General features: G+C 44.0%; 1 protein-coding gene across 10 annotated transcripts in view; it reads right to left on the bottom strand.

The window, feature by feature from the left end:
• Positions 1–25,776, bottom strand: part of LOC126414772 (probable basic-leucine zipper transcription factor N) — a 409,868-nt gene that overhangs the window by 214,732 nt on the left and 169,360 nt on the right. For all 10 annotated transcript variants that reach the window (XM_050083381.1, XM_050083380.1, XM_050083383.1 and 7 more), the window contains 2 exons: positions 18,882–19,025; positions 34–420 (listed from right to left, as the gene is read on the bottom strand). In XM_050083381.1, coding sequence (XP_049939338.1) covers positions 34–420; positions 18,882–19,025 — 531 coding nt within the window. The remainder of the gene's footprint in view (positions 1–33; positions 421–18,881; positions 19,026–25,776) is intronic.

The following is a 25,776-nucleotide window of genomic DNA, read 5'->3' on the forward strand; positions in this document are numbered from 1 at the left end:
ATATACTTATATCCTACACGACGTGGGTAGTACCTGCTGTGGAGCAGCAGTGCTGTCGGAGGCGACCTCCGAAACGACGGCCTCCTCGATCTCCGAGATGATCTCCTTGAGCGTGTTCTTGATGCTCTCCTGGTGGATCTCTGCGGGCTGCGACTCTGGCTGGGGAGGCGCCTGCTCCGGCTGCTGATCCTGGGGCGGCGCCTCCTGCTCTGGCTGCTGAGGAGTCTGCTGGTCCGGCTGCTGAGCTTCCAGCTGCTGAGCCTCCTGGCGGGGCTGGTCCGGCTCGCCGGCGGCGGGCGGCGACAGCGGCGGCGCCTCCAGCTCCAGCTGCACCGTCTTCTCCTTCTCGCCGCCTCCTCCCCCTCCCCCACCCTCGTCACCACCGCCGCTGCTGGATTCCTGCTGCGATACTGACGAGTGCTGCCAACAAACACAGCGCCGTCTTACAATATTTGTCGACACAAATTTCAAATCAGTGGCGCTTCCTACAAGGAGAAGATGGAATATTAATAGGTTGGTGCATCAGTATGTAGAGTTTTTGTTTTGCTTATTGGTACTTCGATTCCTGTGGTTTATTTATCGATTGTCATCTTTCATTTGTACGAGGGTATTTCGGAAAGAAAAGATACATCTTACGCCGGAGGAACAGACGAGTTTTGGCGAGCAAGTTGGCAACACTGGTGTTAATCTTGAACCGTTGGCTTTCTCCTCGCGGTCGTTCGGCAGTTGAACGTTGCTTCTGGTTGGAGTAGGTCGTGTTCAAAATGGCTGCTCCGAGTCAGAATCCCGCCAAATGCGAAGTGTGCTCTGTCATACGTTCTCTTCATGCAAAACCAGCGGATATTCACAAAGAAATTGTTTCTGTTAATGGGAACATTATGAATCGATAAAATGTAATGAAATGGTATCGTCATTTCTCTGAAGGTAGGACCGATGTTCATGACGAACAGAGAACAGGTCGGCCATCTGTGATCTTTGATGCCCTTCTTCGGAGAATGGAGGAAGCAATTCGTGCGAATAGACGTCTCACATTGAAAGAATTCCATCAGATCATACCGGACGTGTCAATGACAACTCTTTACGACGTTGTAACTGTCAAGTTAGGGTACAGGAAATTGTGTGTGCGCTGGGTTCCAAAACTGTTAACGGAAGAACACAAAAAGAAAAGGATGGGCTTTGCACTCGACTTCCTCACACGCTATGCTGAAGCAGGTGATGAGTTCCTTGATCACATTGTGACAGGTGGCGAGACGTGGGTTTATCACCATACACCTGAATCCAAGCAACAATCAATGCAATGGCGCCATTCGAATTCACCAAAAGCCAAGAAATGGAAAACGTCGATTTCAGCGGAGAAAATCATGGCTTCTGTTTTTTGGGACAGACAAGGCATTATTCTGTTTGAATTTATGCCTCCTGGAACGACAGTTAATGCTGCTGCATATTGCCAGACTTTGAAACGTCTTCGAAGGGCAATTCAAAGCAAACGCAGGGGAATGCTGACAAGTGGAATCCGATTGCTTCATGACAACGCTCGACCTCACACAGCGCTCGTAACCAAAGCACTACTCAAACAATTCAAATGGGACGTATTGGACCATCCGCCGTACAGCCCGGACCTTGCGCCCACCTACTTCCATGTCTTCCGTTACCTGAAGTCACATCTTGGTGGAAAATCATTCCACGACGATGAAGAGATCAAAGATGAAGTTGAAACGTGGTTCCGACAACAGGCGGCAACCTTCTAGGACTGTGGGATACAAAAGCTTGTGCACCGACTTAACAAATGTTTGGATAACGGTGGCGATTATGTCGAAAAATAACAAATAATCCACTTAATAAGATGTAACTGACGTTTTCTAAATAAATGTTCTATTTAAGGACTGCAAGCCATTGTATCTTTACTTTTCGAAATGCCCTCGTAATTCACTGTTACTACTCAAGTTTGCATATTGTCATGTTCTCATTTTTGTAGCTGTTGACGCTAGAATGGAGTGTCAAGTGGTGAAAAAGGAACATTTTCGACATATTCTTCTGTTTGAGTTCAATAGATGGGTGACAGCAACGAAGGCAGCCAGAAAAACTTGCACTCTGAAGGGGGATCATGTCATTGGACAGAGTTCGGCAAGAAAATGGTTTTCTGGTTTTAAGCAGGATCGTCCTGACGTTAGTGACTTTCCACGTTCAGGAAGGCTTCAAATGGCTCTAAGCACTATGGGACTTAACATCTGAGATCATCAGTCCCCTAGACTTAGAACTACTTAAACCTAACTTAACCTAAGGACATCACACACATCCATGCCCGAGGCAGGATTCGAACCTGCGACCGCAGCAGCAGCGCGGTTCCGGGCTGAAGCCCCTAGAACCGCTCGGCCACAGCGGCCGGCGTACACAGATATCGTTTTAACACAGTAATCCACAATGATCCATTTCCGTGTATTCGAGAACTGGCAAATGTGATGAGCTGTGATCATTCCACCAACATGCGACATTTGCATTCAGTGGGGAAGATTCAGAAATCGGATGTGTGGGTACCGCATGATCTAAGCCAAAATCACAAAAATCAGTGAGTGGCCATATGTGCATCTGCTTACTTGTCATCAATTGGCTCGTGAATAACACCGACCATTCCTATCCTGTACCGTTACCGGTGAAGAGAAATGGTGCCCTTGTTCTAAAATAAGAAAAAGGAAGGAATGGTTGAGCCCACACAAAGCAGCAACTCCCTGTACAAAGTTCTTTATAGCCCGACGAGTTCTTCCCCTCAAAACCACGTGATTTCTGAGGTCGTGAAATCGGAAAGCTATCCCAGCGTTGTCAGACTGTTGTAAATAGTGAAGGAGAACATATTACAGATTACTAAAATCTCTTTATATGTATCTTTGTGTTTATTAAACTTAAGGAAAAGTGCTACGAACTTATGCGCCAAACCAATAGTTAGTTAGTTTCATCTTCCGTAGCTAAATTGAACGGTCGTTTTATCGAAACGATGTGGAACGAACAGTTATCAGGATATCTATACGTTATTACGGTTAGCATTAACACTTGTTTATTGGCAACCAATTTTTAAATAGAAATTTGTCAATGGAATATGAGTTATCTTGGAGAAATTATTTTAGGTTAGACTTAAGACTTCCTTTGCTATCTGTCAGACATGGTAAGGTATTGGGAAAATGGTCAAACATTTTTGTTGGCGAATATTGAATTTCTTTCTGAGCCACTTTAATAATGGGTAATAAATGTAATTTTCCTCTAGTGTTGTAGATATGTACCTCACTGTTCCTCTGAAATTGTGATGGATTATTTATGACTAATTTCATTAGCAAATATATCTAGTGTGACGGCTCAGTTAAAATACGTAGATCCTTGAGGAAGTACCTATGTCCTTGGGTGAACATCATACATTATTCTTATGGTTCAAATGGCTCTGAGCAATATGAGACTTAACATCTGAGGTCATCAGTCCCCTAGAACTTAGAACTACTTAAACTTAACTAACCTAAGGACATCACACACATCTATGCCCGACGCAGAATTCGAACCTGCGACCGTAGCGGTCGCGCGGTTATATATTATCTTACTGCTTGATTTTGTGCAATCAGTACTTTCTTTCTAAGTGATGAGTTACCCGAGAAAATTGTTTCATAAGACGTTATTCAGTAGAACTATGAAATATGTGACATGAGTTTAATTCATTTCTTTCTAATGACAGTAATTATACGCAGAGCAAAAGTAGACGAACTTAATTGTTTGAGAACCTCAGTAATATGAGTCTTCTAGTTCATGTTTTCATCAAAATTTATACACAAAAATTTGGAGCATTCTACCCTACTCACTGACTCCTGTTCATCTGCTGATTGTATTTGTTGTACAGAACTAAATACGAAACAAACTTTGTGTAAAAACACCAGTTCCGTGAAACTTCTAAGAGCCTAATATCATCTACACAATCTCAAGCCTTGGAAAGATCACATAACATACCAACTGACAATATTATACTATTTAAGTTTATTAATTTGTGAATGAATATGTAAAGAGCAATCTCAGGCGAGCTACCCTTCTGGAAACCAAACTCTGATCTGCTAAGTAAATTGCCCTTACTCTAGTATGAGACTGCTCTTGAGTACATTACTTTTTCAAATATTTTAAAAATTGATGTCAGTAAGGAAACTGGTCGATAACTGTTTAACTCCTCCTTGTTACCTTTCTTATGAGGGTTTAATAATTACATATTTTAACCTGTCTAGAAAAATTCCTTGTGCCTTTGATGCATTATATGAATCACTAAGTACATAACTTGTTAAATTGAAAGAACTCCTCAGAATTCTGTTTCAAATATCAATGACACAATATGAGCTTTTATGTTTTTAGAATTTTTATAGTTCTATTAACTTCAGTGAAGGATGTTGGTGCTACTTCCGGTTGTTTAAGTTTTGTGGACTGGGAGTTTTAATATATTCTTTGCTTCTTCAACTGAACAATTTAGGTCTAATTTTGCTGCTACATTTAAAAAGTGATTGTATAAAGTACTCAGTTTGATTGTTATGGTATCTTGTACACTCATATACTACGCCAAAACAGTGAACAACGTACTAAACTAAAAAAAAGTTATTTTGACGAATTTATTTATTAACGTGAGAGAACAGAAGCTACTTACAAAATAAAATAAAAGCATACAAAATTCAAAATTTAGTGGCTTGGATTACAGACCTACACTAGCTGAAAAAAAAGTATCCGGACACCCATGTGTAAGGCGGAACTGACTACTAAATGTCACGAGCGGTGGACCCGCCAGTATAAAAGGAAATGGGGAGTATTGTGGTTGTCAGGAGAGAAACAACAACAGTAGAATAGAGAGCTCAGTAACTTCCAACGTGGGCTAGTCATTGGATGTCAACTGAGTAACAGATCCACCAGGGACATTTCAAACTTCTGAAGCCGCTCAACTCGACTGTTGGTGATGTGATTGAGAAGAGGAAACGCGAAGGAGCAATCACAGCAAAAACAATAACACGCAGACCTTTCGTACTGACTGACAGGGACAGTCGACCATAGCGTGGGTTGGTTGTAAAAAACAGCTTGAAATCAGTGGAAGGAATCACTCGTGAGTTCCAAAATGCTACCAGTAGTACACCTAGCAAAATGGCTGTGCGTAGGGAGTAGAGAAGAATGGGATACAACGGTTGAGTGGCTCCTCATAAACCACAGGTCTTTTGTAGTGACTCTAAGCAGTACCTGAGGTGGTGTAAATATCGACGTCACTGGGTAGTGGATGACTGGAAACAAGTGATTTGGAGTGATGAATCATGCTGTCTTCTGTGGCAATTCGATGGAAGGGTTCCGGGTGAGCGGATGCCTGGAGAATGTTACCTGCCGTCGTGTGTAGTGCCTGCACTGAGGTATAGAGAAGGTGGTACTACGGTATGTTTTTTTTTTCGTGATTAGGGTATGATCCGTTTATAGCGCTTAAGAAAACGCCAAGTATGGAAGGATAGGATCACTGTTCTGTACTGCATACAGTAGAGGAACAGTTGGGAGATAATGGGAGTCCCCAATGGAACACATTTGGGACGAGTTCGAACGTGGACTTCGTTCCACGCCCTAGCATTCAACATCACTACCTTCTCTGGTTTCGTCTCTTGAGGAAGATTGGCGGCCATTCCTCCACAGACATATAGACACCTCGCTGAAAGTGTCCTCAGCAGAGTTCAAGCCGTCATATAGGCGAAGGGTAGACACATATTAATGTTCACTGACTGATGTCTGGATAGTGTATATCTACCTTTCGTTGCTAGTTGGATGACCAATCTACATATACATCTATACTCTGGAAAACAATATAAGTGTACGGCAGAGGTCTTGTGTTTTTGCCACATATTAAGATTTCTTTCTAATCAATTCGCGCTTGTTTCTCAGGAGAATGATTAAAGCCCTCTGTGCGCGCTGTAATTGTCTAATCACGTCTTCACTGTTCCTACGAGAGCGATACGCAGAACGCTGTAGTATATCCCAAGATTCCTAACTTAATACTGCTACTTGGCGCTGATAACCTCGATGTTGAGCGCCCATGAGCCCCAACACACCAAATACTGCTACTTGAAACTTGGTAAGCAGGCTTTCGCGTGATAGTTGGCGCCTATCTTCAAGCGTTGATCTTTCAGGTTTTGTAGCATCTGCGGCACTCTCTCCCATGGGTCGAACCAACTTCTGACCAGTCGTGCTGTCCTTCTTTGCACACGTTCAGTATCCCCTGTTAGTCCAATATGTAACGGTCCTACACATGAGAACAATATTCAAAGATTGCTTGACCAGTGTTTTGTGAGCAATCTTCTTTGCATACTTATTGTAGTTTCCCAGTATCTTACCAATGAACCGAAGCCTATCACCTGCTTTAACTACAACTGGACCTATATGATCATTCCATTTCATACCTCTTCAGACTACAACCAGGTCTTTATACTCCAGCTATGACTCATTAATTTTGGAGACATAGGATACTACCTTTCTGTATACTGTGAAGCGCAAATTTTACATTTCTGAACTTTTAGTGCAAGTTATCAATCTTTGCATCTCTTTCTAATCTTATCAACATTTGATTTCATTATAGACAACTGCATCATCTGTAAAAAGTCTGACATTATTGATACTGTCTTCCAGATCATTACTACACAACAGCAGCGACCTGCCGTGCTTCGCACGGGTAGCACCAAGTATCTGGAGTCGTTCGAATTGTTTGACTTAGAGGTAACAAAATATACAGTGCGTCCCGGAAGGAATGGCCAGTAGTCATAGATATGACAGGAACGATCATCCGAAACAAAACGGTCTATTAAACATACCGTAAGAGCTAGGAGCACTTGTTCATCTTCGATATTGTGAACAGACTTCTACTGCAAGCTCTTCGCTTTCCACATTTTGAGGGGTTTTAGTGTGGACCAAAACAAGAAAAAATATATCCTGTAAACTTAAGTTCTAAAGTGCATACCTTAAAAGCTATCAGCACTTGTAAATCTTTGCTCTGTGAAACACATCTCTTCTAAGAAACAAGTGCCCATAGCTCTTAAGGTATGCATTTTAATGCCTAAAACTTGGAAAGCGAGAGGCTGCGGTAGAAGAGATTTATTTCACGGTGTCTAAGATAAAGAAGTGCAGATAGCTCTTAAGCTATGCATTTTAGAGCCTTCGAATTATCGTTCGTCTCATATCCATGAGTACTGACCATTCCTCCTAGGGCAGCCTATACATACAAACCGTCAACGTGAATCAGTCTGTCTATTAGTTCAAAGCGTATCAAAATCTCTACAGTAGTTCCTGAGAGTATCCTCTATATATGGACAGAAAAACGCGATCGGGAACAGAAACTGACGGTAGCCGTGTCAGACAAGTCAGTCGTATGCAGGTTGAATAACACAGGAACCAATGTAGGAACTTCGGGGTCATTTTTGTTTGCTTTGAAAGAAATTCTTGCGATGTGCTGGAACTTTTTAATGAGAGTGGTCAGATTTTCGCTTCGTGCACACGTTTTGAGTTTAGCCAGGGTCCATCCAGACATACTGTACCATACGAGTAGCTTGTAGACAGTTAAGCTACAGATGAATCCAGATTCGATGTAAGATGTTAGTGCTAGCACCTGTTCACAACAGCTTGCTTTGTTTGGAAATATATTTGGTATGCTAAAGATGGTGTTCAACTCCTGAGTAGTAAACATTCAAGGAGTATGAAACAGCTGAATAATGGTATAGGTCTACAGCTTGATGCATAGTCTCCATTCCTCATTTAAATGTCATTAAGACATGAACTATCAGTGCGTCAGTCAAAAATATTCCGAGGCTGATTTTATTCCTGGAGTATAAGCGCCGTCAACACAATTAACTACGATCGGCGCTTGAGTTAACTGATGTTCATTCGCCCCTACAGGTGTGAGCAGGCGGTGTTAAGTTGTGGACGTGCGACCATAGTGACCGTAATGTGTCAACGTGCTTGTGTTAGAAATCGCAGTGGAACAACATTACTAAATCAAGTGTGTTTAAGACATTCTCCAGAATGTTTTAAGAAGAGAAAAGTGTGTGCAAAGCTTGTCCCACATATCTTGTCTCCTTAACAAAAAACAACGACGCGTGGACGTCTGCCGCGACTTCTTTTGAAATCCAAAGAGTGGAAATTCTTTTCTGGAAAAAATCATCACGTGTGACGAGATTTGGTATTATCAATAATAACCTACCACTAAACGACGAAGTGCAGAGATTCGCATGACTACATTATCGACGTTCCAACCAATGTGACGCAGTTTCACATGCATGGACGTTCTGTACTTTGAACTCAAGTATCTGAAGTGTTAGAACAACCATTTTGACTTGTCTCTATTTTTTTAAATCCCGTTTCGAAACTGTCGGAGTGTGCTGCAGTCAGCAGAAATACTCCCAGTGTTTAAAATATCATTAAAAAATCTCGTGAACCATATTCTTCCACGTATTCCAATCTGTCGAATAAAATAAGAGAATACTCCACCTAGTCCAGATTCTTTCCCCATTTCCAACTTTTTGGTCGCAATATTTATGTGTTGTTGACTGAATAAGTCTTACAAGGTAGAGGTATGCTGAATTTTAACCATTTGTGTTATCCAAATTTTTCTTTGAACTTGCTTTAATGACTGGAGCAATGAAGAATATGTGTGTGAATTCCTAAGGGACCAAACTGCTGAGGTCATCGGTCGCTAGACTTACACACTACTTAAAGTACCTTAAACTAACTCATGCTACGAACAACACATACACCCATGCCCGAGGGAGGACTCGAGCCTCCGGCAGGAGGGAAGACTTCCGTAGCTTCTGATTTGATGTCAACTGCCCTTCGAGATAGTGTTCCACCGGATGACTTTAATTTCGAGGTATATGGAGGAATAATTTGAATCAACGTAACTGTAAATGCGAGACTCGGGGATGCTATTGTTGCAAATACATTAACAGTATACAATGGAAAGTTAGAGGTGATGATGCAAGCTAACGAAGTATTTCCTAGGGGGGAATATTCAGAGAAACCTAGTAAATATAAATTACGGCCGAAAAAAGATGTAGCTACAATTCATAGAATGCTTTAGAGGAAAAATATGTATTGAAAAACTGAACCGTTCTAGTACAATATGCGCAGAAAAATGAGCGGAAATGTGAAATTTCATATAGGCTCTAATCGTTGATTTCTCGTGTTAACAGAATGTGGTGTTAAATGCGCTAGTGTTTTGCATATAACGAGATGTTTCCGTGGGACAGAGGTTCAAAAAAGAGGTATCAATTTGAGATAAGGAATACTGGCTCGCAGTTATTATCGTAATATATCTTAAACTGGGTTTTAACCTTTTATTTTTTACGCTCACTGATGTTAATACCAGGGTCATTATGTTGACGACTCATTTATGTATTTTACTTTTGCCTACATTTATGAATGAAGAATAATAATCATTGCAAGGAATACGTGCTGAATTATTTATTACATCTTTATCTGTGGCATTACAACCAGAAGAATTGTTGGTAGGTAAAAATAAATATTTTTATTGCTTAACTATTGTGTATTATTTAACCGTTCATTCATCCATCCATGTTTTATTGCTTCTTCGATCAAAAAATCATATTATCGAGCGCAAGAAACGAAGAACCTTAGTACGAGCTTTGGAGCCAACTATCTTGATTTCGTATTGACAGTAATTTGTTTTAGAGACATCCAGCTCGTACATGAGAAAGAGTTACTTCCTCAGGCTGTTTTTGTGTATGAATGCCGAATTCTTCTTTCCAGTCGCACATGTATGTCAGAGATGTTTTTGGTGTAAAGCATGTAGTTGTTTATAGCTGTAAAATAAACACTCACAGCGTTCCTGTTACAGTGACGAGCGCCGTGTCTTTGAGCGACTGGAAGTACCAGCACTGCGTTGAGGTATTTGGTCTGCTGTCGTTGCTAACCCAAACACCGTCAGACTGTTTGAAGCAGCCAGACGAGGAGTCGTTCATTGGCTTTGGAGCGACTCTGGGATACGTTGCTTTGTATAGGGATGTATCGTGTTTCAGCCGCGGACAAAAACCCGAGAAAACAGAATTAGAAGCGCACCCGGCAGTATCTGAACTCTCCTGTGGACGTTCGAGGCGGAATGTCGCATTTTAACGTGTTTGGTTTAGTATTAAACATATTTTTTCTCTAAATTTCTTCCACTGTACGGATTTCATATTGTCTTGCGGTAAAACAGGTATAGTACTTAACTTCGTTTTTAGCAAAAGTGTCTAGCATGGTTCTAGATCTACATATCCACGATCAAAGGAAGCATTATCGAAACGTGGTTGAATTAATCGTAGTAACTCTGAATATATCACACTGCTCTAGATGTATATTTCCCATCACTACTGGTTTCGATGAGTAGTCCATTCTCAAGTGTTCAACAACTGTTTCACACATAAAGTGGCTTGCATGAAATACACTCCTGGAAATGGAAAAAAGAACACATTGACACCGGTGTGTCAGACCCACCATACTTGCTCCGGACACTGCGAGAGGGCTGTACAAGCAATGATCACACGCACGGCACAGCGGACACACCAGGAACCGCGGTGTTGGCCGTCGAATGGCGCTAGCTGCGCAGCATTTGTGCACCGCCGCCGTCAGTGTCAGCCAGTTTGCCGTGGCATACGGAGCTCCATCGCAGTCTTTAACACTGGTAGCATGCCGCGACAGCGTGGACGTGAACCGTATGTGCAGTTGACGGACTTTGAGCGAGGGCGTATAGTGGGCATGCGGGAGGCCGGGTGGACGTACCGCCGAATTGCTCAACACGTGGGGCGTGAGGTCTCCACCGTACATCGATGTTGTCGCCAGTGGTCGGCGGAAGGTGCACGTGCCCGTCGACCTGGGACCGGACCGCAGCGACGCACGGATGCACGCCAAGACCGTAGGATCCTACGCAGTGCCGTAGGGGACCGCACCGCCACTTCCCAGCAAATTGGGGACACTGTTGCTCCTGGGGTATCGGCGAGGACCATTCGCAACCGTCTCCATGAAGCTGGGCTACGGTCCCGCACACCGTTAGGCCGTCTTCCGCTCACGCCCCAACATCGTGCAGCCCGCCTCCAGTGGTGTCGCGACAGGCGTGAATGGAGGGACGAATGGAGACGTGTTGTCTTCAGCGATGAGAGTCGCTTCTGCCTTGGTGCCAATGATGGTCGTATGCGTGTTTGGCGCCGTGCAGGTGAGCGCCACAATCAGGACTGCATACGACCGAGGCACACAGGGCCAACACCCGGCATCATGGTGTGGGGAGCGATCTCCTACACTGGCCGTACACCACTGGTGATCGTCGAGGGGACACTGAATAGTACACGGTACATCCAAACCGTCATCGAACCCATCGTTCTACCATTCCTAGACCGGCAAGGGAACTTGCTGTTCCAACAGGACAATGCACGTCCGCATGTATCCCGTGCCACCCAACGTGCTCTAGAAGGTGTAAGTCAACTATCCTGGCCAGCAAGATCTCCGGATCTGTCCCCCATTGAGCATGTTTGGGACTGGATGAAGCGTCGTCTCACGCGGTCTGCACGTTCAGCACGAACGCTGGTCCAACTGAGGCGCCAGGTGGAAATGGCATGGCAAGCCGTTCCACAGGACTACATCCAGCATCTCTACGATCGTCTCCATGGGAGAATAGCAGCCTGCATTGCTGCGAAAGGTGGATATACACTGTACTAGTGCCGACATTGTGCATGCTCTGTTGCCTGTGTCTATGTGCCTGTGGTTCTGTCAGTGTGATCATGTGATGTATCTGACCCCAGGAATGTGTCAATAAAGTTTCCCCTTCCTGGGACAATGAATTCACGGTGTTCTTATTTCAATTTCCAGGAGTGTACTTCAAAATGCCCTGACAGTCGAAAATGGTCGTCATGAGAAATGTACTTAAGCAACTAAAGCTATGACCTATTCAGAAAATTGGAAGCAGTCGAGGACACTAGGTGTTGAGTGTGTCCCGAACAGTAGTACATTCACAACAAAGAAGTAAGACAAAAAAGGGCACCACGAAGGAATTATGCAAAATTATCACAAATTGTTATTCATGTAGGTACCAACGGAATGCAAACTTGTAAACTTTAGCTATGGATGAATGTGTGACGCTCCAGTGTAGCATCACTATGCAGATGGCAAAGATAATAAACAGGGGACGTGTTGATACCAGGGCATAAAGTCCTTGCGACCTTCATTACGTGTACTCAGTTGGGTAGTTAGTATGTCTCGCAGACAGGCGCGTGAACAGTATACACAGATGTCAGTTTTTGAGAGAGGTTGTGTAAATGAGTTCAAAGAAGCAGGTTGGAATAGTCAGCTCGCGATCTGAATAGGAACTAAGCCACTAATTGACCATGTTGGCAGGAATGGGTGAACCGTGGCCGAACAAGTCGTCAAGCAGGTGAGAGATGACAGAAGACGGGGACTGAGCAACCGTCGGAGAGGCACTCAGAGCCCCAGATTCATCATTTTCACTATTCGACATGCAACTGGTGCTTCAGTGACGATAAGGACCATTACTAGGCGGCTCAGGGATAGGGGGGCTGAGTTCACAGCACCCCTTGCGCCGACTGCCGTTGATCTCTGTAGACCAACAAGTCCGTTTGCAGTGGGGTCGAGCACATTTAGCCTGGAATCTCACTGGCTAAGCGAAGGCGTGTCTGGAGACGCCCTGGACAGTGGTGGGATACTAACCTGAATGTCGCCCAAGATACAGCCTGGCAACCAGGAGTAATGGTTCTTGGCGCCGTTTCTTTTCATAGTAGGATCCCTTTGGTTGTCATCTGTGGCACCATACAACACAGCGGTACCTCGACGGTTTTATACACCCCACTTTGTTGCCCTCCATGGCAGGCCATTACGTTTCACCAAAATAACGCCCGCACACGCACGACGAGAGCTTCTACTGCTTGTCTTCATGCTTGGGCACTACCATGGCCAGCAAGGTTGCCGGATATATCACCAGCTGAGAACTTGTGGAGCATTATGGGTAGGGCCCTCCAACCAGCTCGGAATTTTAACGATATAACCCGCCAGTTGGACAGAATTTGGCACGATATACCTCAAGAGGATAGCCAACAACACATCAATCAATGTCAAGCGGAATAACTGCTTGCATAAGGGCCAGAGGTAGCTCAACGCGTCACTAACTTGCTCAATTTGTGAAGCTGTTTCTCGTGAATAAATCATCCAATTTATCTGAAATCTAATAATTTGTTTATCTAAACATGTAAATGACATCTATCGATTTCCGTCCCATTTGACAATCCTTCTTGGTGCTTTTTTTTTTTTTCTTAGGGTGTATTTACAGAATACCTGAGGTTTGGGTAATAGCTGGAACCGATGATGCTGAGAAATAGATTTATGCAGTTAGAGCTGTGATAGATTCGATGGATTAATCATATTGCCGATACTCTATGTCCAACATGAATAACATACTGAACGACATAATAGCAGCAGATATCCATCAGTTTGACAACACTGTTCACAAGAAAGAATTAAAAACCACTCACTACTTTTTTATTTTTAGAACATTCTGTCGATCCTGCATGATAACCAATACCAGTAAATTCTAACAGTTTAATGTTTGTAATACATATTGTCCATTTTAAATGTTCAATCAGTAATTGATACTTACTCTGTTTTTTTGTTCTGTTTTAACCGCTTTCTCCAGATCGTTATAATCACAGACCAGTTTGTGCTGTTTTGAACATTTTAAAAGGCTTTTGTACATAGATTAAACTTTTGTAGGCAAATTCGTACAACGTTTAAGAAACATCGTCTCATTATACGAATACACTGAGTTGACATAAGTCATGAGGTAACTTCTTATATTGTGTCGGATCTCCTTTTGCCCGGCGTATTGCACCAACTCGGCGTGGCATGGACACAAAAAGTCGTTGGAAGTTCCTTGCAGAAATATTGAGCCATGCTACTTCTATAGCTGTCCATAATTGCGAAAGTCTTGTCGCTGCAGGATATTGTGCAAGAACTGACTTCAGGATTATGTCCCATAAATGTTCGATGGGATTCATGTTCAGCGATCTGGCTGGCCAACTCATTCCGCTCTAATTATCCAGAATATTCTTCAAACCAATCGTGAACAATTGTCACTCAGTGACTGACGTGGTTGTTCGGGAACATGAAGTCTATGAATCCAGAGGACTTGCCCACGAAAGGCATAGGTCCCAAGTTCGAGTCTGCCGACCGCTGTGGCCGAGCGATTCTAGGCGCTTCAGTCTGGGACCACGCTGCTGCTACGGTCGCAGGTTCGAATCCTGCCTCGGGCATGGGTGTGTGTGATGTCCTTAGGTTAGTTAGGTTTAAGTAGTTCTAAGGCTAAGGGACTGATGACCTCAGATGTTAAGTCCCATAGTGCTCAGAACCATTTGAACCATTTTTGTTCGAGTCTCGGTCCGTCACACAGTTTTAATCTGCCAGGTAGCCGAACATAACCATCTCCACTCAATGATCTGTTCGGCTGGACCAGAGGACCAAGTCCATTCCATGTATACACAGCCCTCATCATTAGGGAGCCACCACCAGCTCGCACAGAGCCTTGTTGATAACTTGGGTCCATGGCATCGTGGGATCTGTGCCACTCTCGAACCCCGCCATCAACTGACATCGCGACTCATCTGACAACGCCAGATTTTCCAGTCGTTGGGGCCCATCCAATATGGCTACTAGGACAGGAGAAGGTCTGCAGGCGATGTCGTGCTGTTAGCAAAGGCACTCGCGTCGATCGTCTGCTGACGTAGCCCATTAACGTCAAATGTTGTCGCACAGATATGTTAGAATTTGACTTCTACAGTTATTTCGTGCAGTGTTGCTTGTCTGTTAGCACTGACAACGCTACGCAAACGCCACTGCTCTCGGTCGTTAAGTGAAGGCCGTCGGCCACTGCGTTGTCCGTGGTGAGAGGTAGCGCCTCAAATTTGATGTTCTCGGTACACTCTTGACACTGTGGATCCCGGAATACTGAATTCTCCAATGATTTCGGAAATGGAATATCTAATGCGTCTAGCTACAACTAATACGCCGCGTTTGGAGTCTGGTAATTCCCGTCATGCGGCCATAATCACGACGGAAAACTGTTCACGTGAATCATCTGAGTACAAACGAGAGTTCCACGAATGCACTGCCCTTTCACGCCTTGTGTACGCGACACTACCGTCATCTGCATATGTGCATATTGCCATCCCATGACTTGTATCACCTCGGTGTAGAAGGTTCACCGGGTATCGTAGATTACCTGTTTACGAGATTTTTTTAATGGATTTGTTTAGCATTGTGTTGTTATATTTAGCAGCTTAAGATGATATCTACCAAATCTTAAGGTATCGTAATCGTCAGTGTCTAATTTTAGACAGCTTATACATCACCAAAGATTAAATCTGCATATTGGATTCCATGCAAGATCGGCGATGGTCAAAACGGGTTACATGAGATATGAAAGGTATAAATGGTTCTCACTTCCCCTAAAATATCTGGCCGCTGACCACAGAACTTGTTGACTTTTTAACAGGTGGTCAGGAGAAATCACTTACATAGTCGCATCGTATCATAAGTGTGAAGCTGGAAATCTGTGGCACTGTATACAAACAATATCGCTTTCCTTACATCAGACGAACTAAAAAATATAGAGCAGCCACCTGTTCACCCGATACGTTATTCGCCCTGTTGTCGGCACCCCTCCAAGTTTGTCCTGATTCTGCCACGGGACCCTCTAGACATTATCATACACTTTCGCGGCTTGAGAATCATAGCGTAATGAGCCCCGGCAAAAACGAAAAGGGACTGCTCGACTCACTGAGAAACTGCTTATTTGTATTAGTACGTGACTGTTTTCGGCCTCATGTGTCGTCTTAGATTGTGACAAATTCCGTCAGTCTGGTCATCTCAGAGGTAACGTAAGAGCAGTTTACAACGGAAATTTCCTTGCACTTCCCCCAAAGGGTAAAAAGGTGGAAAACGACTAGAAGAAAAGTTTTCAGCAGTGGGGAATATTACGGGGCAGTTTTTCCCAAAGCTTCTCCATAATCTTATTAATAACCCACTACTCCTATTAGACTACCATGTTAATTCAAATCACAAGCGATAAATGAAAATATTCATGTAACTGGAACATACACCAATGATGTAAATGTAATAACTACTTTTTCATTTTATTTCTACATGGTGGTGAAGGCTTTGTGCAATTTCTCTGTGAGCTGAGTCTGCTGGCTGACTGCGATAACGCGAGGGCCAAAGGGGTAGAATAGCAAGCCGGTCCTAAAACTGTTTTTCGTTAAAAGGCAGGTTCCTGGCAGGTATGCTCTGGGCGACAGGAGCTATTTGGGATAGAGCTCGGCCGCACCAGAGGACGAGAGGCAGAACTCGGCAAGATGTAAACTCGCAACGTGAGGACAGCTACAAGAACGCGTTCTGAAAAGATAGTGAACTGCACGGGGATAGGAAAACACGAGAGGAATCTGGCGCACTCAAAAGACATTAGCATTAATTGATGTTATACTGTATTTTGTAAGAGATCCCAGGATTGGCTCCCGAAAATTATTTTTGTAGCAGGAATGAGAACGTCCGAGTGTCTACGTGCAGCTGCTATCAATGGGATAAGCGTGGAAACAACCTCGTTGTGGGAGAGGTATTTTGCTTTCTCACCTACTCTGATGGAGAAATGTATGTTACGGGTTAATCGCTGCAGATTTTTTAAGGAGGAGACTGGTAATATTTTCATGAATTTTTCATTGGACAGAACTTGGAAGCCCCACAGTGATTGGTTAACGAAAATCCAGTGCTGCCAGAACCAGCAAGATTTTTCTAAGGCAAGTGTGTCGGGACTTGATCTTAGAGCTCCAGAGAGGGAACACTTTGTCTCCATCTGCGCTTGCAGCAGACAACGCTTTAGGTGATGGTCATACTGAGACAGCCTCAGAGCCAATCACAGATGCTATGGCCGAATTTGTAACTTTCCGCCACCACTGCTGCCATTCTCTGCATCTGAGACAGTGATTGTGGTAAAGAAAAAGCGAAGGAGACAGTGGTAGTTTGAGAGAAAGAGAGGGACCCAGTAGCAGAAGAACACAGTGAAGGAGGCTATGCCTGTGGGAGAGGAACAAAGAAAAGGAGAAAGTGAATGTGGTTGAGAACCCGTGATAATGAGAGAGAGAGAGAGTATATGACAACGACAACGAGCAAGAGTGAAAGTGGGAAGAGACAGCAGCAGTGGGAAGGAATGAATGAGGCAGTAGCAGTAACAGAAAGCAAGAGGGACACAGCGACAGCAAGGGGAGCCAGCTGTAGTTAAACAGAACGTAGGAGACTGTCAGGTGCACTGACCCATTTCGGGTGTGGATCACCCCCACCCCACCCCAAAACCCCTCACGTCTCATAATCTAGCGTACTGCTCATTGTTCTACATCAGTAGGTCTCCCGTAAACCAGATACATGCAAGGATAAAGCTATAGCGATACATGTAACACGAAAGGTGGACTACAGTAGGTCTCCCGTAAAACAGATACACGCAAGGATAAAGCTACAGCGATACATTTAACACAAAACGTGGACTACCGACGAATAGAAAAATACGTCCGATGAGTCAACTCTCATGCTCTTACATACTGCCAACATGTGTTTACTTAGTGACAACTGAACATGAAGGGTGAAATCCAGACTCTCTTCGGACCGTGAAACATTACGGAAGTTCTGTAATGGTGTGAACAGTCATAGCTTTCGGAAGGTTTTGTGCATACACACTGAAACGAAATACAGCCATAGAGGTGTATGAAAACGAAGAAAGTTTATATTTCTCGGATTGTTTCAAGGGTGGGAAAGGCTGTCAGCATGCCTTTGACAGGAATCATTCCGGAATTTGCCTGGAGTGATTGAGGAAATCAGGGAAAGCCTAAATGAGGTTGTTTGGACGCGGGTTTGAACCGTCTTCCTCCCGAATGCGAGTCCAGTGTACTAACCACTGTCCCACCTCACTCGGAGGTGTCGGAACCGTTTCAGGAGGCCGTAAGTATTCTGCAACGCAGATATTGTTCTCAGTAGTTGAAAGGGTCTTATGTGAAGATAAGTCCCTTTTGGACACGGACCGAAATGTCCACTTATTAGACGCTCTGTATTAGGATTATATTGCTATTCTTCAGCATCTCTCAAAGACCTTATTTTCCTCAAAGAATGATGCAAGTATAACATTTGTTTGACCTCCTCTAGGCATCGCTTCGCTGGAGGATTTATCCATTTTCGGTCGTTAAATGAGGTCCTGCACCGTATTAACCTGAGTGGACCAAAGTCGTAGAAAGGCAACGGGGCACGGCTCTGTCGTAGGCTAACGAAGCCTATGCTGTGTGTTGTCTTACTTAGTACAGTGACGGTAAAAAGGGATTCCTGGCGCCCAAAATCCAAATCGGCGGCGAGGCAACTGTCGTCCTCTGATGTGATTTACACATGTAGAAAGACTGTTTCAGCGATACTGAAGGCCCACCGTAGACACTGTTGTGCACAGAAAACCGAATTCTTGTAAAACCGATATGCTGTGACTAATGCGACTGTGCCGCTTATCTTTCCACGTCCAAATTCGATTGACTGGCAACAAGCTGTCGTTTTTACAACACAGCTATCTGTAACAGACTGCTCAGATACAGAGCTTACACTCGGGCTGTCCGCCGCACAGTGTTCGGACGCCATACACAGCACATTTTCAAATGGAACAACCCTTCCCTAGATTTTTGACCACTCGGTTTAATTGGGTATTGATCTTTGTTATCTAATGCCTGTATGCGCCAATATTGATCTGATGACACGGGTGCCGCAGATAGTGAGGGAGAAAGGGAAGCACTTACCTGTTCGACGACCTGTCCGTCCTGCTCGCGGACGAAGCTCTCCTGCGTGACCTCCCTGGAGTAGCTGGTGACTGCTGGCGGCTGCTGCTGCTGCGGCGGCGGCGCCTCAGCCACTTGGTTGCCGTTGTCGTCCAGGGGCTCGTCCTGCGACAACCACAGCTGATTAAGTTTCGGGTTATTACTATGCTGGTGAACGTAATCAGTGGCAGACCACGTAATGTAGGAAACGTTTCGGAAGACATGTGCAGCACATTCGGCTGCACGGGTGTGTGATCGCGAATCATCTGGTACATCTACATCTATACGCTGCGAACTACCTCATGGTAAACGGCGGAGGGTATTTTGTATCTATCACTTTCACGCTTCCTTGTTCCAGAACGATGCCGGTAAGCCCCGGTCTGAGCTCGAATTGCGTTGACTTTACCTACAAGGTCTTTTCGCGAGATACACATAGGAAGAAGCAATGTATTGATTGGCTAGAAATGTAAGCTCTCGGAATTTTAGCAGTGACCAAAATGGTACTGAAACAGAGGATGACAGACTAAAGGCCGAAATACTAAATGCCTTTTTCCAAAGCTGTTTCACAGAGGAAGAATGCACTGTAGTTCCTTCTCTAGATTGTCGCACAGATGACAAAATAGTAGATATCGAAATAGACGACAGAGGGATAGAGAAACAATTAAAAGAGGAAAGGCCGCTGGACCTGATGGAATAGCAGTTCGATTTTACACAGAGTACGCGAAGGAACTTGCCCCCCTTCTTGCAGCGGTGTACCGTAGGTCTCTAGAAGAGCGTAGCGTTCCAAAGGATCGGAAAAGAGCACAGGTCATCCCCATTTTCACGAAGGGACGTCGAACAGATGTGCAGAACTATAGACCTATATCTCTAACGTCGATCAGTTGTAGAATTTTGGAACACGTATCTGGAGACTAGAAATCTACTCTGTAGGAATCAGCATGGGTTTCGAAATAGCCGATCGTGTGAAACCCAGCCCGCGCTATTCGTCAACGAGACTCAGAGGGCCATAGACACGGATTCACAGGTAGATGCCGTGTTTCTTGACTTACGCAGGGCGTTCGATACAGTTCCCCACAGTCGTTTAATGAACAAAGTAAGAGCATATGGACTATCAGACCAATTGTGTGATTGGATTGAAGAGTTCCTAGATAACAGAACGCAGCATGTCATTCTCAATGGAGAGAAGTCTTCCGAAGTAAGAGTGATTTCAGGTGTGCCGCAGGGGAGTGTCGTAGGACCGTTGCTATTCACAATATACATAACTGACCTTGTGGATGACATCGGAAGTTCACTGAGGCTTCTTGCGAATGATGCTGTGGTATATCGCGAGGTTGTAACAATGGAAAATTGTACTGAAATGCAGGAGGATCTGCAGCGAATTGACGCATGGTGCAGGGAATGGCAATTGAATCTCAATGTAGACAAGTGTAATGTGCTGCGAATACATAGAAAGAAAGATACCTTATCATTTAGCTACATTACAGCAGGTCAGCAAGTGGAAGCAATTAATTCCATAAATTATCTGGGAGTAGGCATTAGGAGTGATTTAAAATGGAATGATCATATAAAGTTGATAGTCGGTAAAGCAGATGCCAGACTGAGATTCATTGGAAAGAATCCTAAGGAAATGCAATCCAAAAACAAAGGAAGTAGGTTACAGTACGCTTGTTCGCCCACTGCTTGAATACTGCTCAGCAGTGTGGGATCCGTACCAGATAGGGTTGATAGAAGAGATAGAGAAGATCCAACGGAGAGCAGCGCCCTTCGTTACTGGATCATTTAGTAATCGCAAAAGCGTTACGGAGATGGTAGATAAACTCCAGTGGAAGACTCTGCAGGAGAGACGCTCGGTACGGGCTTTTGTTAAAGTTTCGAGAACATACCTTCACCGAGGAGTCAAGCAGTATATTGCTCCCTCCTACGTATATCTCGCGAAGAGACCATGAGGATAAAATCAGAGAGATTAGAGCCCACACAGAGGAATACCGACAATCCTTCTTTCCACTAACAATACGAGACTGGAATAGAAGGGAGAACCGATAGGGGTACTCAAGGTACCCTCCGCCACACACCGTCAGGTGGCTTGCGGAGTATGGATGTAGATGTATATGTAGATGTGGATGTAGATGCAGAATGCCCCTCTTGCAAGGTCTGCCACTGAAGCTGGCGGAGCATCTCCTTGACGCTTTCACGCTGACTAAAAGAACCTGTGACGAAAGGCGTCGCACTTCTTGTGGACTTCTCTGTATCCTCTACCAGTCTTCACTGGTACGGGTCCCTGACTGACGAGCATTTTGCAAGTATCATTGGAGCGACGGTTTTGTAAGCTGCCTACACTTCTTGAGGATTCTCCCGTTAAAGCTGCCTCGCATCTACTATTTGTACGATACGTTTTATGCAGTCGTTTCACTTTAAACCATTCCGTACGCAAGCTCTCAGATATGTAATGGTTGTGACTGCTTGCAGAGCATGTTCGGCAATTGTGTGTTCATACAGTAACAGATCATTTCGGTTATGTATGCGGTATACATTACATTTATTTGTGTTGAGGGTCAATTTCCAGTCCCAAAACCAAGAACTGTCACTTCATGCGTTTTGGAACAATTTTTTAGCGTTACGACTTTTCTACATCAAATGGCAGCCTCATTGAGTTTCCGTTATTATCCATTACATTACATGTATTGTAAACAGTAATGGTCCTACAACTTTTCTCTGGGCTACCCTAGAAATTTTAGGTCTAAGTATTTCTTTCTGTAAAGAATGTCACCCAGAGTTCTAATTCCAAATAACTCTAGAATGCACTATCAGAGTTGATTTGATATTCCGTGTGCTGTGTCCTCGACAATGGACGCAACCGGAGCTGGTTTCCGACTGGTGCTACTGGCTGCGCTTTGAAGTTCGCCGCCAACCACACTTGCAGCCCAATCAGCAACCTCCTCGCCGCTGCCCATGAGATGACTTCCGCAGTGTGATAAGCGGCGGCCACACGCAGAAACGGACGGTTCATGTTCGCCATTGGCTTACAACAGTTCTGGTACGGAGTTCCAGGGTCGCAGTTCGTAACTACAGTTCGTAGTGAAGAGCAGCCTGTGAGACTTAGTCTACAAGTGAAGTCGCCTTAAGCCTTCGCGTAGGAGCAAGTGTTCACTACAGTGATTGACAGTGTGGAGGCCAGGACGGACGTAGTCTTGTTGACATTGTATTCAATGACTCAGGCCTTGACATGCCGCTCTTACTTGTATCTGGCTGTAAGTACATCCGACGAGTTGCTGTACAACTTTAGTTATTTACTCAGTGCAATAAAGTGTATACTCGTATTTGTGTGTCAATAATTTGTTTGCACTGTCACAGTTCTTCCACCCACCTCGCAGCATCAAAACCCAATACGAGGTGTGCGAGCCGTTGTAATCTGACGACCCGTACACGTCACCGTGCTCTCGTATTCACCAGGCGACACAGAGGAACCGTACTGAACGCCTATTGGAAGTCAAGGAACAAGCCATCAACTTGGGCGCCTGAAAGTACTCCTTTCTTGGTCCGTGGACGAAGAGCGAGATAGATTTTACGCGATCGTTGTTTGCGGAGTTCATGTTGATTCCTACAGAGGTGATTTCCGGTCACCAGAGCAGCCATAATACGAGTATAAAACGTGTTCTAAAATTCTATAACAGACTGATGACAGTAATTTAAGCTTATAGTTCTGTACGTCTGTTCCATAGTGTTTCTTGGAAATAGGAATGGTCTGCTCATTTTTTTTTTCGATTATTAGGAGCAGTTTGCTCCTCCAGCGACTTAACGGCAGACTGCTGCTACAAGAGAAGCAAGTTCTTTCGCGTACTCTTTGTACAGGGTGGGAATTATTGAAGTATATGAAGTAAAAACGTCATAACTTGAGTAGGGTTTGCGTCCAAACTGCACTGTTGGCCGCGGGGCCTCTATGGGAATTAGTATGCGCTGTATGAAACTTCTTGGAAGATTAAAACTGTGTGCCGGACCGAGACTCGAACTCGAGACCTTTGCCTTTCGCGGGCAAGTGCTCTACCAACTGAGCTACCCAAGCACGACTCACGACCCGTCCTCACAGCTTCAGTTCTGCCAGTACCTCGTCTCCCATTTTCCAAACTTCACAGGAGCTCTTCTGCGAAAATCTCATTCTGGAAACACCCCCCAGGCTGTGGCTAAGCCATATCTCCACAATTTCCTTTCTTCCAGGCGTGCTAGTTCTGCAAGGTTCGCAGAAGAGCTTCTGTGAAGTCTGGAACGTAGGAGACGAGATACTGGCAGAACTGAAGCCATAGTGGAGCTGAAAACAGCCATTGAGGAGGTCATCGACAGCGTCGATGTTCCGACACTTCAGCGAGTCACGCAGAATTTCGCTATTCGTCTGCGCAACATCGCCACCAATGATGGCAGGCGTATTGAACGTGTCATAATCTAAATCTGAATATCTGCAGTGACGTCTGCATGCAGAATAAAGTGTGTGCACGCTGCAGTTTGTAAATAATTTACATTTCTTTCATATAGTTCAATAATTGTCATCCTGTATAATCGTAGTATAAGTTTATTGGATCCAGTCGCTTTGAGCAATTTAAGTTGCATTTATTTTCTGTAGTCACTTATTTCGCTATCCATCATTTGACTTTGGTGCGATAATTGGAAGGAAGAACCGTGGTAAGTTCTTTCTCAGTGAAACAATTTTGGAAAAAGAATTGTAGTATTTCGGTCTTCTCTGTTACTCTCCGTTTCGATGGTATTACGATCAGTAAGTGTCTGAACAGATGATGTCGATCCGTAATTTTTCATGTCCGTTTATAATGTTCTCTCCATTTTTTTCAAGCAGTTCAGTACATCTGTGTATTTAAAATGTGAGCAGGCAGACTGATGCTTCTTGACTTGGGAGATAAATGTAGAAGTTATTCATGTTAGATAATCTCTTTCAGTCGAATCTTTGTTTACCTCATTCTAGTCGTTCAAGTCTCTCCAAAGCACACATGTTATTTTCCTCTGGTTGTTTCTATTCAGCACTAGCTGTTCACTGTTTGGTTTTCATTACTACTACAAAAGTGTGAAATCTCACTTGGAACACCAATTCAAAAATAAACTATCTCAATGTTTTTGTTAGATATCAGATATACTATATTCGACTATTCGTTTCACTTGCATTGCTTGATTTAGAATAATGGCGAAGAGAGTATAACTTTCTCCGATTTCATCAACCGAAGACATGTCATGTTCCTTTGTAGTTTGAAATACATCTTATTTTCTTAAGTTCTGATTTCCTACGAGCCTGAAGCCAAAGTCACTTCCACGCTTTCTGTCGTCTGTGTTGGCAATGAGTCAGATATACTCGTACGCTACTGGTCAGTAAGAGCCGCATCTGACACGAAGTTACTAAGTATGTATTCTAAGTGACAGCATGTAGAGGTCCGAAAATCAAGAAAATGTATCTAATGCGCAACATTCATAACAGTGTCCGAAAATCAGTCTTGCTATATCTTTTGCCCTTTAAACTGGCCTTTGGAATTCTATTTCGTGTACGTGGACAAAAAATAAGGAAACCACAAACTAATTGTATGTTCAAAAAATGTGTGTGAAATCTTATGGGACTTAACTGCTAAGGTCATCAGTCCCTAAGCTTACACACTACTTAACCTAAATTATCCTAAGAACAAACACACACACCCAGGCCCGAGGGAGGACTCGAACCTCCACCGGGACCAGCCGCACAGTCCATGGCTACAGCGCCCTAGACCGCTCGGCTAATCCGACGCGGCAAACTAGTTGTAATTATGTATTCTTTTGTGGTCATTATCGAATGTAACCTGAGGAAACTTTGGCTGTTTATGGACAAGGATAAGAAAGACAAGTTAAAGTAATTATCTGCGTCACTTTTTTCTTCACCTAGAATAAATAAGAAAATAAGTGACTGAGACAAATAATCGATTTGACTTTTATATCACTGAGTATATTACGTTCCTAATATTATCCTGTCTGATGGTTCAAATGGCTCTGAGCACTATGGGACGTAACTGCTGAGGTCATCAGTCCCCTAGAACTTAGAACTACTTAAACCTAACTAACCTAAGGACATCACACACATCCATGCCCGAGGCGGGATTCGAACCTGAGACCGTTGCGGTCACGCGGTTCCAGACTGAAGCGCCTAGAACCGCTCGGCAACCCCGGCCGGCTATCCTGTCTGATGATCTGCCTTTAAAATAATCTATAGTATATTGTTAAAGACACATCAAAACCATCCTGAAACTTACCCAAAGTTGACGATTCAATAAAGAGTTGAAATACTTAATGCGCGCGCACTCAGGAAAATGAGAAAAAGCGCAAGATATTGCTGTAGGTACTTTACATGTTTGGGCCCTCTACTACGTGTCGATAGTGACAGTTTATGTAGGAGGATCGGAATGGCTTTACTCAATGTTATTTATCGTAGATCGCTGGATCACGAATGGTACCTAACGACTGCAAAAATTGCAGATCATTCCCCTTTTCAAGAAGAGTTCTAGGACAGACGCACACAATTATAGACCTATACCGTTGACGTCAATTTGTTTTACAATTATGGTACATGTTTTCTGCTCTGAAACCATAAGGTTCCAGAGACCTTTTCAAGTCTCTACAGCTAATATGTATATATGCAAACTAAGCGATGAATGAAAATTTATATCAAGGCTGGGATTCGAATCTGGGTCTCCTGCTCACTAGGCAGATGCGCTAACCGCTAACTTTTCATTTGGTTAAAGCTCCTGTGCCTGGGTTTAGGGCAGGACCCCTCGTTTCATTTGATGCTGAGGTGCTACTCTAATACACTTGGAGAGCCTCTGCAACGCTGATTGAGTTTAGAGGAAATACCAAGTGTTCT

The sequence above is a fragment of the Schistocerca serialis genome, chromosome 1 (genome assembly GCF_023864345.2).
Source record: "Schistocerca serialis cubense isolate TAMUIC-IGC-003099 chromosome 1, iqSchSeri2.2, whole genome shotgun sequence".
Taxonomy (NCBI): Eukaryota; Metazoa; Arthropoda; class Insecta; order Orthoptera; family Acrididae; genus Schistocerca; species Schistocerca serialis.